The sequence below is a fragment of the Talpa occidentalis genome, unplaced genomic scaffold (assembly GCF_014898055.3).
Source record: "Talpa occidentalis isolate TD23 unplaced genomic scaffold, MPIMG_talOcc4v2.1 talOcc4.7, whole genome shotgun sequence".
NCBI lineage: Eukaryota > Metazoa > Chordata > Mammalia > Eulipotyphla > Talpidae > Talpa > Talpa occidentalis.
The window spans coordinates 123,853,317-123,866,981 of record NW_023605083.1 but is presented as its reverse complement, the minus strand read 5'-3'; the positions used below and the strand labels follow the sequence as shown (position 1 = coordinate 123,866,981).

Here is a 13,665-nt window from a genome sequence, read left to right as displayed (position 1 = left end):
CTGTCCTCTTTTACAAACAATTGAAAAGCGAATGTCACTCACAGTCACATAAAGTCAGATGTTAATTTCTAAGAGGGCCCTTAGGAGCTCGCGGGAGCAGCCCTCTGTCGTGGTTAAGTTCCAGCTTTCAGTGTTTCTCCTTGCTGAGGCCCAAGCAATTTTTGAGCCAAGTGGGGGCAGCAGAGTGCAGCTGCTTGTTCATGGAAATACTAGCAAGGCGTCTATCGATATTTGCTAGCAAAAGTTAAGAAAGGGAAACCATTTTATGACAATTTTTTTTTACTGGTCAGAATTTAAAAGATGTCAACATTTACAGTTGCTAAGACTGTGCTAGACAAAAGCAGGAAACCATAATTTTGCTATCAGTGAAAAAGTAGTTTGCAATGAGCTGTTTAGAAAAAAAATGTAGAAATTTCATTCTTGAAAGCCTTTGAAACCTTTCCGTTTTCTTTTTCTTCCTATCTCTGAGTCACATTCACTGGTATTTGAAGAGGAACAGAATACGGAGTTGTGGAAGGAATTTCTATTCATGTAGGCATCATATAACCTTAAGTCCTTTGGGGAGAGTAATTCTTGGCAAACATTCCAGGACCATGTATAAGTAGAAAAGGTATCATAGAAAGATTCGTTTTTAGTGTCTATCCCAATCAGGTCTCCTCGGATCTTCCGCCAGAGGTTTAGCATTTCTTTTCGGTGTTCAAGGGCAATTCCTAAGTGATAGGTATTCGTGGCTCTCTTTACCTGTAGTGAGAGAGCAGAAGTTTGCAGTTACCTTAAAATACCTTTGATTTATGGATACCCTAAAGAGTTGTATTCCCAGGCTACTTGAAAGTCACTGTGTTTATCATTGAGAACATTGTGACTTAGAAGTGAGGGATAATGAAAAACATTATTTAGGAATAACGAGATGATAAGTCCTTATAAAATATTAAAAACACAGTGGACCCAAACAAAGAGGAGATGTGGGCTGGAGATCAGCTCTGGAAGGCAGACAGGGATGGCTAGGTCCAGACTAGGCAACAGAATGAGGAAATGCTGAGCTGAGAGTCCTCAAGAATTTGATCAAATTGAGGGAGAGGGTGGTGCGGGGAGGTGTTCCAGGTAGAGGGGATGGCATACACCAAGGCTCAAAGGCAACAGACATCCCGCAGTTGGTCAGAGGGCAGGCACTTTGGTTTTGCTATAGTGTCCAGTTCACAGTGGCAGAGAAGGAGTGATGGGGGCAGGCAGGTTATCTGTTTATCGGGCTCCTAGACTTGCTCTCAGTGAGAATCATACTGTAGTGAGCATGTGTTTCTGGTGGAAGTGTGGTACACCCCTCAGTTGTGTGGAGAAGAAAATATAGTTGAGAGAGCCTGCCATTGCCGAGAGGGAAGCATAATGAATGCCCAAGCTGGACAGCGATATGACTGTGTCTTCATGTTAGGTCACTAGCAGTTCTGTGGAGAATAGGTCAGGGGGAGCGACTATGAGGTAGGTAGGTTGTCCAGGAAAGACCTGGGAGGGCCTCAGCTAAGGCGGTGGTGATAGAATGGAGTGAAGGGGACAAGTCTGGAAAATCTTGAGAATGAGAGTAGGCAGATTTGGTGATTGGTGGATGTGGGGAATGAAGAAAAACCTAAAGGATGGCTCCTGGCCTTCTAGTTTCAGTGACTGGGTGTATCATCATCTGAGATACAGAATCCTCAAGGAAGAGCCAATTTGATGCACAAATTGATGAGTGGTTTTGGATAGGCCTAGGCTGAGATGCTCTGAGGAACTGGAATAGAGTTATTCATTAGGTAGGCAATGAGATACGATAGAAGTACTGGAACAAAGTTAGGCTAATGACTTATCATTATATAGGAAGTATCAGTATACAGGAAGCAGCTGAAATAAGGAGGCCATTATGACAGCCCAAAGAGTAGCAGCCCTAGCTTTTCCTTTGCTTATTGCAGAGATCCCCCAATATTCTGCTGTAGCTGGGTACAGGGATCCCAAATTATTGACCTCAAGCTCCTTAGCCCTTGGGGCAATTTGTGCTCCAGCCTGGAGGTCTCTGGATGTAAGCAGCATCCATCTTCTCCAGTGTGAGTGTGTACTGATGACAGAGGTCGAGAGTCCACTCCTGTGTTCCTGTGGTGTGTAGGACTGACCCCCGAGTCCCACTTATCCTGTCTATTACCACTGCTTTCCTCTATGTCTTTCCACCCTCACTTTAAGCTCACTGAGGGAGGGTCTGTAGTTCTTTCTCTGCGGTAGTTCCTAGTCCCAGAACTTAGTTAACACCAGATAATATTGGACAAATGAATGGATGAGACTTGAAAATGGAAATATAAAGGCTAAAGAGATAAACACTCAGGAAGGAGAAGAAAAAGGAAAGGACACATAGTTACAAGGAGAAGTGAAGATGCAGTATTAAAAGGCCAGGGAAGTAGAAAGTGTTAATCAAGCTTGATTGCTAGTATCAAATGCAGATGGGAGGCGGCATTAAATAAATACATTCCAACCTGTCTCTGTCAGGCATGAAAGTTGCTAATAATTAAGGGTGCAAAAGTAGATGGGTGGCAGGGTTGTAGCTAGAAGTGTGGATTCTGGGCCTCCCTGGTGGCGCAGGGGTTAAGAGGCAACCTATGAAGCTATCTGCAGCCACAGCAGCACAAATTTGATCCCAGGCCAGGGAGGTGACCCACATGGTGCAGCAGACCTCTCCTGACTCACCCGCTGCTCCCCTCAGCAGCGTATTTCAGTCAATCTTCCTGTTCTGCTCCCCACTCTGTCTCTGGTGAATCCTCTCACCCCCCAAACTTCTGGCCTGTACGCCAGTTCTTGCATGCATAAATAAATGGGTCTTTTTTTTAAAAAAAGATGTTAATTAAAAAAAAAAATAAAAGTGTGGATTCTGGGACCAAAGCATGTTCATAATTCTGGCTCTATGACTTCCTAGTTGTGTGCCTTTGGGCCAGTCACTTAACCTCTTCATGCATATCTGTAAAATGACAAGGAATGATAACAATCAAAGGGTTGTGGTGATAAGTGAATTAGTAGAGCACTGGTAGAGTAGTGCCTGGCACTAGGAATCACACTCAAACTATTATTATTCCTTGAGCTGCTACGATGAAGATGCTTTCTCTCATCATGACTCCCTGAGTACACCACTCACTGTGACTGTTGGTTTATTATCTTACCTAGTTGCTGTTTCCAGCATGAAACAAACGAATGTCCAGAAATGGTGCTGAGAATGGCTCCATGGGTTATCAGCAGCATGAATTACAATTACCATTTGAATCCATTTGCATACAGAGAAAGAACTGTCATTACAATAGGTAAAATGAGAAAAGAGCTTGTCTCATTTTAAAGACAGCAGAAAAAAAAAGGTCTGGGTTTTATGGTTGTAGTATTGAAGTGGAAAATGCTTCCATCACTGCTTTCTGGGGAGACATTCAATAGTGAATACTCACGTGCTGTTTAATAGCTGCTACATCAGCCACTGTCCAGTTCTGCTTTCTCTTGAGCATTTGATCAATGGCGAGGATGTCAGGTGGATAGCCTGAGGGAGAGCTGATAGGCCTTATATTTGCTGCCTTTAGGCATATTAAAAAAAAAGTTAGTAATATAGTTGAATTTGAATTATACAACAGACATAACAAACAGAAGAGTTTGTATGTAATTTGTAAGGTTCTGGCTAAACCACTTGTCAATTGTTTTGGGCACCTGGTGTAGTGTCATGTGTTAATGATGAAGCCTACTCATTAAGAGAAGTATTGACCAAATGATGGCTTATGTGTGGAGTAGATTTGGAGAGTAGCACAGAGCCAGCACCATCCACATCCAACCTTTCTTAGCCATCACAAAGCACTAAAAGCCAGTGTGTACCCTTCAGAGTACAACCTGCATTACCTAACTTCCAGTTCCTGGGCTGCTGAACATATTTGGAAATCACATAAACATGGTGAGTGCTGACCTTAAAAATGTGTATTACCCAGTCTTATCCAAGCCCTCAGTACTGCTGGATGTTACTTTTCTTTACTTGCTGTTAGGTCTCTTATAGTCCTCAAAGTTGCTGCTGGAAAACCAGGCTGTCAAACTTCCTCAGGTAATGATCTTGTCTCTTTAAGGTCACCGAATATAAATTCTCTTAATTAATCTTTCTACCTTAAGGTTTTGGCATCTTTTAACCCATTTCCACTCATCCTCATATATGTGAGTAAGAGTTTTTCTCAGATTCCAAGGCCAGAGTCTCCTCCTGTGTTTTCTCCCCCTGGACCTTATCCCTTTAATTTTCTTCTTTCCAGGGCATGTGAACTGTGTAATTATGCAGGACCTCTTACTTAGAAGGGCCCTGTGTTTGATGTAATATTCTACTGTTGCTGTCTTCAAGTTCTGAATGATTATTAGACAAGGGGCCCTACATTTTCATTTTGCACTGGTTCCTGCAAATTATGGAGCCAGATTTGCCTCTCTCCTACTTCTCCAATTTCTCCTTTCCTTGAGAAGTGGTTTTCAGCTTTGGTTGCATGTTGGAACTTTAAAAAATCCTGAGACCTGAACCCCATCCTGAGATCAGAATTAATTGGATAAGGCCGTGGCCTGGGCACAACCCAGTTTCAAAGCTCTCTCTGGTGATCCTGTCATGCAGCCGAGAATGAGAACCACAGTTCTATGTGCCTTCTGACTAAACACTCTAGACTCCCATGTCCTGAAATAACTTTTTAGACTCTGATTCTATAATAAGTTACTACTTCAATGTCTCTCTTCTTTAACAGACAAGTTTTTTGTAAGGGGAGTTGGTTTATTTTTGTCTCCTTTGTCAGTTTCTGGAGATGCGTGATAAAAATTTCCAACTGTCATTATGGATTTGCCTATTCTATTTAGGAATTATTCTTACATTTTTTCAGCATGCAAAATGCCTTCAGTAGTCTAAAGTTAATCCTTATAATTCTGTTATCTGTCAATTTGTTGGGTGCATACAGATTTGGGATAGTTAAAATCTTTGATAATTAAAAAAAATCATTAAATAGCATCTATATTACATTTTTCTTAAACTTTATTTTCCCCACACTAATATATCATACTAGCTTATTTTTAATAGACAAGTCTTCTACCAGAGTTCTCTCTTTCTGTTCCTTTACTTTCTTAAGTATTCAGATTTTAGGTTTATCTCCCTTAAAAGCACACATCTGAGAGATAAAGACAAAGTCTGAACTTGAGGTCATTTGTGACACTCCTCTGGACTCTTTTATCTTAAAATTTTGTATTATCAAGCTAAGAACACAATATGAGAGCTATCCTCTCAACAAGTTCTTTAGTGTACAATACAGTGCTGTTAACTAAGGTATGATGTTGTATAACAGGTCCCTAGAATTTATTCATCTTGCATAATTGAGAGTTTATGTTCATTGATTAGCAACTTCTCATTTCCTGCTCCTCTAGCCTCTGGAAATCTTAAAGTGTATGCCTGGAGGGGCCTCCCATGGCTTCAGAGTGGTGTGCCAACAAATGTAGCTTTAGAAACTGGCTCACAGGGTGGGCTGATCTCCAGTCAAATCTTGATCCTTGATTCTCAGGCTGGGAGACCTTTGCCAGGCATGGGGTAAGGCTAGAGCTTCCTGAGAGAATAGGGCATACCTGCCTGAGAACTTAAAACTCATGATGACTAAGTGTATCTTGGGAGGGGGTCAAATAAATTAGAGGTTACAGTGCTGGTAGAGCCAGAGGGGCAGCTGGGACTATAAGTGGGGTGCTAGTCTAAGGGCAGCCCGAGTTCTGGCTTCTTCATCTCAGCATTGTTCCACTGGCCTGTGGGCTTCTCATCCATGGTGGCCAACCCAGTCCTGATCCAGAGCTGGTTAAGAGAATTAAAAAAGCAGCTTCTGATCCCAAAGTTGATGGGAGATGTCAGAGGTAGACCTGAGGGTCTTTTTATTCTTATATACTTTAGTATCCCATACCCCAACCTCAAGACTAGGATTGTATTTTTCAGTAAGTTTAACTATTTGTTGAAAATAAATGAAATATTTATACCTAAGTTTAAACTTAGGAACATGACACTGGAATCTGGTTTGAAGCATAAGGTATGACCACATTATACTGAAGTATAATGACTGAAAATATTTATCATTAAAAGGCACATTAGGGCCTCCCCTGGTGGCACAGCGGTTGAGTGCTAGGTTGCGAGGCTGCTCGCAGCCTCTGCTGCGCCAGTTCGATCCCCGGCCACCAGCGAGGGTCCCACAAAAAAAAAAAAAAAGGCACGTTACATGTTCTGTTAAATTAAAACTAATAACCTTAAGTAATTTAAAGTTATGAATATGATATAAATCTATACCTCACCTGTGTTTTCCAGTCTCTCTTATGGAAAAAATAGTTCTCAAAGAAATTCAGAGGCTGTTTCCTCCTCAGCATTTCTAATTTCTGTAGGTCCTTGAATGGCTTTCCCATTACCACCCCATCCATATTAGGGAACAATGGAAAGATGGGTATTTTTGAGTATGGGCTATCTGAAGGAAGATTGCATCCTAAATATAAAAAAAAAAAATGGTTAACACAAACAATGTAAGAAGAAATACACAAAAGACACATAGAGTGCCAATTTTGCACATTGTCTATTTTCCTCAGGAGCTTTGATTCCCCTTCTTCACTCTCTTGTTCTTGCTCCCCACTGATCCATGGCTTTATCCAGGTGTTGGAGGATTCAGGTAGGCTGTCCATTGGCTTTCAAGATATCATGTGACAGAGGCCACTCAGATGGACAGTGGCCCTGCTATACAGCATGTGCTTCTACTGTTTTTCTTTTCTTTTTTTTTTTTTAAGATTTATTTATTTATGCATACAAGAACTGGTGTAAAGGCCAGAGGTTTGGTGGGGGGTGAGAGGATTCACCAGATAGAGTGGGGAGAAGAACAGGCAGATTGATTGAAATACACTGCTGAGGGGAGCAGCAGGCAAGCCAGGAGAGGTCTGCCGTGCCATGTGGGTCACCTTCCTGGCCCAGGATCGAACTCGTGCTGCAGTGGCTGCAGATAGCTTCATAGTACTGCGTCTTAACCCCTTGAGCCACCAGGGAGGCCCTACTGTTTATTTCTGGTCAGTAACATACAAACAAATCCTTTGCAACAGTGGGGAGGACAATGGCACTTACTCTTGAGTTCTTCAAGAAACTTGAATAAATCTTTTTCTGTCATTATGGTCATCCGGGCAGCATTAGCAAAGGCAGCTGTGCTTGAACATGGAGGTGTGCATATATTTGACTTAAATTTCCTTTTCCCATAATCCACAGTATAGGGATTCCATGATATTCCTGAAGCTTCCTGCAATTTTTTTCGGAAATAGCTAAAAAGAAAGTCATACAGAGATGTTAAAAAGTGCTGTAAATTTACTGAAAAAGTGCTTGAGTGTTAGACAAAAAGAAAAATACTCAAGCTGCAAGTTATACAAACTGAATAAGTTTATTTTAAATTTAATTTGTGTATCCATTCCTTATTATTTATTGGATGTCCATTATTGTGACATTTATAGAATATCAACTATTAATTTCCACAGGCCATTGGACTATCCAACAGCCATAATCCCTGAACTTTTGTTTCCTTCCTCTTTTCAAGACCTCCAAATCTTACCTGGAAAAATACCTATGGATTATGATCATCAACAAATCCTTCAACAAGTGGTATCTGCTTGAATGCAAGCATCAATCATGCCTTCTGTTTTATGATCTTGTATTGAGTTTTGAAATGCACTTTTTTAAAATTAAAAGAAAATCTCATTGCAGGGAAGTTAGAAAATATAGAAAAATATAAAGAAGAAACTAGTAGGATAGACTCCAGTAACCCCACTACCCATAGTGAATCACTGTTGATTGCATTTCTTTGCAGCCTCGGTGTGTGTGTGTGTGTCTGTGTTTACATATGTGTAGGAACAGATCTAGGAGATATGTTACTATACATTGTAGGTTATAAATCCTGTAAGAAAAATTATAGCAGGCTATATATTGATTTGATAGAGCCCAAAGCTATAAACATCTGTTTATATACAAGCATGCCTTAGATCTCAACCTGCTATTATGTGGAGTATAGAGAAGCAAAACAAAGGGTCAGCAAATCAGTTACAAAACCCTGAAATGTAACTTAAAAACTGAGGCAACCAGAAAGGAAGGTGGTATAAGGTAGGAGGGGCCCCATGAGGCATGGAAGAGGATTATTGGGGCTTTGGTGGTGGGAGAAACAGTGGTGATGTGTGCTCCAGTCCAAAGGCTATTTTGGAAGATCTCAGTTCCTTGTACCTCATTCCAGAGACAAATGACTCCTGAGGGCCTCTGGTGGTTCCAGCATGAAGGGGAAGGTCTTGTATTCCAAACTAGATTCCCAAGCCCACCAAAACCATCCCTGGAAAGGTCTTATTCCTCTGGCATTCTCTAGCCAGGGGTAGGAGAGGCTGAACTTTCTTGACTATCTTGGGCCTTGGATGGGGCCCTTAGGTGTCTGAGATCGGCTTTGCAGTTACAGAGCTAAGCGGTGCTGTGGAGATGAAGGAATAAGGTCTCAAGCTGTGGTGTGTGAGCATTTGTACGGACACCTCCTTTGCTCTGGAGCGGACCTTGGGGAGTAGACTGTTGGTGAGAGGTGAATGCCTTGTTTATATTCTTAAGTGTTTCCAAGAAGGCTGCGTTTGCCCCATTCTTTGTCACTTACCTTACTATTTCCATTATAGTCTTTCTGGGTAGGGCTGAAGTTTCTACAAGCTTTGATAGGATTTCAAACAACAGGATCCCTGGGTTGCCAGCCAAATCTAAACAGGTCTGATTTTCTGGAGCTATGGAAGAAAAAAAATTTCAAAATGCCTTCTGAACAAACCATTAAAAAAAAAAAAAACAGTAACAAACTGACAGTCCTTTTGCTGTATTTCCAATATTAATACCAAGTCAGAGACTAGAGAATTATAGGAAAATATTCAAGATCTGTTTCATTTGTCAGAAAGGTTGTTTTGATGACCAAACTGACAGAATAATCACAGAATTAAAAAAAAAAAAGCTTTTCATTCAGTGACTTCTAAGTAAATATAGAAATGCATCTAATATAAACATGAGCTTTGTGTTACGGACTAGCGTCTGGTTCAGTTAGGTAAAGGAGTGATTGGTAAACACATTTCTGGTTTACAAGCAGACCCCTGTTACTATAGGGGCACTTGCAAGCACTAGTTTCTGTTTCTCCTAAGGACTGTTCGCAGCTTAAGAATGGGTTTATTTTAAAAACTGTATACAATATTTGGAATTTATTTACCTTAGAAAACATGGATATTGGTGAGGTTTTCTGAAATAGCTTGTTAAACTCATAAATAAACAATTTAGAGGACTAATCACAATATTTCTAGTGCTCCTCCATCAGTTCTAATTTCGTATGAAAACATGCTCTTCAACTTATAGCAGAATCTCCAGCCTTTGCTGCGAGGATGAGGATATTTTTCAGGAGCAGTAAATTATCTACATCCAAATTTACATGAGAGAGCATTTTTCTTAAAACATTTTTTTTTCTTCTGTAAGAGGAATACCTCCCCAAGTAGTACATACACTTGATAGAGAATTAAAATATGACAAAAGACCAGTTTTTCTACACCAGTCACTCCCTAAGGGTTGGCCTTGGAGACCAAAAGCAGAGTATCCTGTGCAAGGACTTCAAACAATTCCTGTATCTGCTTCCATTTAAGTTAAAATTTTAAAACTATAGATTTGCTTAGCAAATAGTTGAGGAGAGGTAGCACGAAATTCAGGCAGATCCTAGTCTGTTATCTTCCTGACTTGTTTCCTGATCGGAGATCTAACTGAATAATATTTACTATGCAGTGAACTGGTACTATTCAACTGCCATGCACTCGGTAATATCTTTACTCACCCACTGCCTTAAAGAAGCGGTTCTTATCTGTTAGCACCTTTATAAAGTCTGAGAAATTCACCTTCCCATCTCCTGCAATAGAAATCAAAGGCTCAGAACAAACATATGATGTATATTTTAATATAACAAGGATATAAGGTATATTCTTATCAGATTATATATTAAATATAAAAATTAAAACACTTCAGCTCATTCAATATTTAAAGTCAGAATTCGTTTTAGGGCTGGAAATATGCTCAGGTAAGCACTGGTCTTGAAGAGGCCTTAGCATGATGACACTAGTCACCCACCGCCCACAGAAGCAGTGGCAGAGTGAAAACATCACAGTGGGGACCCCGCCACTGTAGTCCTATCCCCCCTTCATTTCCTGGCAAGTTGCTGTTTTTGCCAGGAATCTACTCCAGCCTTTCCACTCCATACCTGTCCCTCTACTATTTCTATTATTATAATGCCCCCAAGTTGTAACCCATTTCCTCTAAAAGGAAAGGGTAGTAAGTGCTATGTGAGGGGAGTGTGTGTTTTGATGGGAATGTAGGAAAATTGGGCAGGGTTACTGAAAACAACTGACTCACACGTAGAACTGATGCTGATTGAGTGGGGCGCTGGCAGCAGTGGGAGGCGCTCCCACACTGTGTATTCTCCACACAACATGCCACTTTGGGTTACAAGTTGGTGGGTCAGCATAGTCAATGAAAACATTATCTATATACTTCAAAAATATCAACAAAAATGCTAGGGCATTTAAAATTCAACACAGGTAGATTCTAATGATGGAAGATTTGCACAAACATGATGCAAACAGAAACAAAAGGCTTGGATTTCCTTGGTAACAGGTCATTTTTGAAATTGTCAGTGCCTTTGTATCTGTTACTTGAAGGCATGCTCCAAAATGTACAGGTAATCTGAATTTGGTATCATAACGTGACAACTGTTTTAGTTTTTTTTTTTAAAGATTTATTTATTTATACAAGAACCAGGGCACAGGCCAGAAGCACAGGAGGGTGAGAGGATTCGCCAGAGACAGAGCGGGGGAACAGAACAGGCAGACTGACGAAATACACTGCTGAGGGGAGCAGCGGGTGAGACAGGAGAGGTCTGCTGCACCATGTGGGATTCTCGCCAGCTGGCCGGGGCTCGAAACCGCACTGCGGAGGCTGCGGACAGCTTCACAGTGTGGTGCTCAATCGCCTGCACCACCAGGAGGCCCCAACTGTTTTAGTTTCAACACAAGATTTTTCAAAGAACAGTCCATTTTGTAGCATTAATTTGATTTCATAACTTGTACATAACCTTACTGATATCCTTAAAGAGGAACACTTATACTTTTGGCAAATAGGTAAGGTTTATTTCTCATGTTTATACAGTCATTGAGGGAAAAAAAAATAAACAACTGACCCTTGAACAAGTTGAGTTTGAGCTGTGCAGGTCCACAGATATGTGGGATTTTTCTATCCTTGAGTTTTGCATTCACGGATTCTACTTGCTGCAAATGTTAGTTGGTTTACTCCAAGGATGGAGAACCGAAAGGATGATAAAGGACTGGAGATAAGGGACCTGGGCATTTGGAATTGTGATATTTGCTGGGAATCCTGAAACCCATCTCCTGAGTATACCAAGGGACGGTGTAGTTAAGTTGTTGGGTTTTTTTTTTAAGATTTATTTTTATTTATTTATGCATACAAGAACTGGGGTGTACGCCAGAGGGGTGGGGTGTGTGTGAGAGGATTCACCAGAGACAGAGTGGGGAGCAGAACAGCCAGATCTACTGAAATACTCTGCTGAGGGGAGCAGTGGGTGAGACAGAAGAGGTCTGCTGTGCCACGTGGGTCAGCTCCCTGGCTGGGTTTTGAATTCATGCTGCAGTGGCTGGTAATAGCTTGATAGCCCTGAGACTTTAACTCCTGTGCCACCAGTGAGGCCCTGAAATTAAGTTTTGAGAAGTCCAAGTTATATGCAGATTTTCACTGCATGGTGTTGGTACCCCTTTCCCCAGCATTGTTCAAGGGTAAATTGTAAATTCATATGAGTTTCACATTCATACCTTTTATAAAAAAAAAAATAACAAGTCAAAGTACTCACCATCAATATCAGCACACCTCAATTCATTATAGACATCATGTTTGGTTAGATTCATTCCCAACTTTGCTAAAGTACACATCATTCCATGTAAGTCAATGCAGCCAGTTTTATCTTTGTAAAAGAAGTTGTAGGCATCTTGGAAGGCTGGAGAAATGGAATTAAATTAGTTAGGGCAGTTATCAAGGATAAGTATAAATTCTAATGAAATGAGGTCAGAGAGTACAGTTTGGAGATTGGAGATCATGTTCTGAAAAAGAATTGAGAGAAAAATGATATATAACTGATATTTCTGGTAAGAGACAGTGCCCTTCCATGGGATTTGAACTGGTCTTTGAGAGATGTCCACACCCTAATTCCTGGAACTTTGAATGTATTGCTTTACCTGACAAAAGGGACTTTGCAAATGTAATTCAAATAGATTAATCTTGGGTTTTCTGAATTGTCCCAACTGAATCAGTGTCCCTTAGGTAGCTAGAAGCAAGAGAGATGTGGCAGAAGGTGAAGGAGAGAGAAGGTCAAAGCCTAAGAAGGATTTGACCCCCTGTTGCTGTTGCTGGTTTGAGGATGGTGGGGCAACGTGATGTGGACTGCAGATGGCTGTAAGGGACAAAGAGAGGCTCCTGATTGACAGTGGGGAAATGGACCTTAGTCATATAGGTTCTATAAATAATTCTGAATAAATCTCAAATCTGAACCTGAATAAACAGATTTTTTTTTTCTCCAGATTCTCCAGGCCGGAGGCCAGGCTGGCCAACACTTTCATTTCTGCCTTCCAGACGCAGAGAAGAGGAACTGAGCTTCTGAACGAAGAGCTAAGTGATAACAGATTTGCCCTGTTTTAAGCCGCTGCTGTAATTTGTTACAGTAGTGATAGAAAACTAATGTACAATTTGGGCCCAAATTATGTGTGTCTATGTTTTGTACAGGATCAATTTTTTTCCAAAGAAATACTCAAGGTATTATTAACTGGAGCCAAAATTAGACATTTGTTTCCTGAAGTTACTGAACAAAGAATAAACCTAGAATAAAGTACACCCCAAATGGTACCAGAAGAAAACTAATTACATGTGATATTAATGTGTTGGTGTCTCTATGTAAGCAAGTGATTAATCCTATAGGGATAATGATAATTTGCCCTATAGTTGTGTGAAAAGTTAACATCTTTCTCCTTTGATAAAAGGCAGGGTTCTTTAGGGCTGGAACCATCTCTGACTTGTTTCTATTTTCTCCCGATATTTCTAGAAGACATTCATGTTAAAAGATATTCATTCATTTATGCAGCTTAGTTAACAAATATTTATAGCATGGCTTCCATGTGTTTCTCATACTCAGTCTTTGATGACCATGACAATTTTGAGGTCTATTCTAAATGTTACTTTAATTAAAAAAAAAAATTTTTTTTCTAGTGTGTCATGCTTTGTCTTTCCTTTAGGGCTCTACAGATTTCACACTTTCTGCCCAGAACACAGCTCTGTGCTCTTTACTTGACTTACTCCTACTCATTATTCACTTTCTTGGTTTTTAAAAAAATTTAAAAAAAAAAACTTATTAATGCATACAAGAACTGGGGTACAGGCCAGAGGTGCAGGGGGGTGAGAGGATTCACCAGAGAGAGAGTGAGGAACAGAACAGGCAGATTGACTGAAATACACTGCTGAGGGGAGCAGCGGGTAAGACAGGAGAGGTCTGCTGTGCCATGTGGATCAGCTCCCTGGCCAGCTGG

At 40.7% G+C, this 13,665-nt stretch overlaps 1 protein-coding gene across 11 annotated transcripts in view; it reads right to left on the bottom strand.

Moving 5' to 3' along the window:
* Positions 1–236: 236 nt before the first annotated feature.
* EFCAB3 (EF-hand calcium binding domain 3) overlaps positions 237–13,665 on the bottom strand; it is a 180,050-nt gene continuing 166,621 nt past the window's right edge. For all 11 annotated transcript variants that reach the window (XM_054689725.1, XM_054689732.1, XM_054689731.1 and 8 more), the window contains 7 exons: positions 11,943–12,086; positions 9,864–9,935; positions 8,667–8,787; positions 7,121–7,311; positions 6,313–6,497; positions 3,441–3,563; positions 237–741 (listed from right to left, as the gene is read on the bottom strand). In XM_054689725.1, the coding sequence (XP_054545700.1) occupies positions 415–741; positions 3,441–3,563; positions 6,313–6,497; positions 7,121–7,311; positions 8,667–8,787; positions 9,864–9,935; positions 11,943–12,086 (1,163 nt within the window). In that variant the 3' untranslated portion in view covers positions 237–414. The remainder of the gene's footprint in view (positions 742–3,440; positions 3,564–6,312; positions 6,498–7,120; positions 7,312–8,666; positions 8,788–9,863; positions 9,936–11,942; positions 12,087–13,665) is intronic.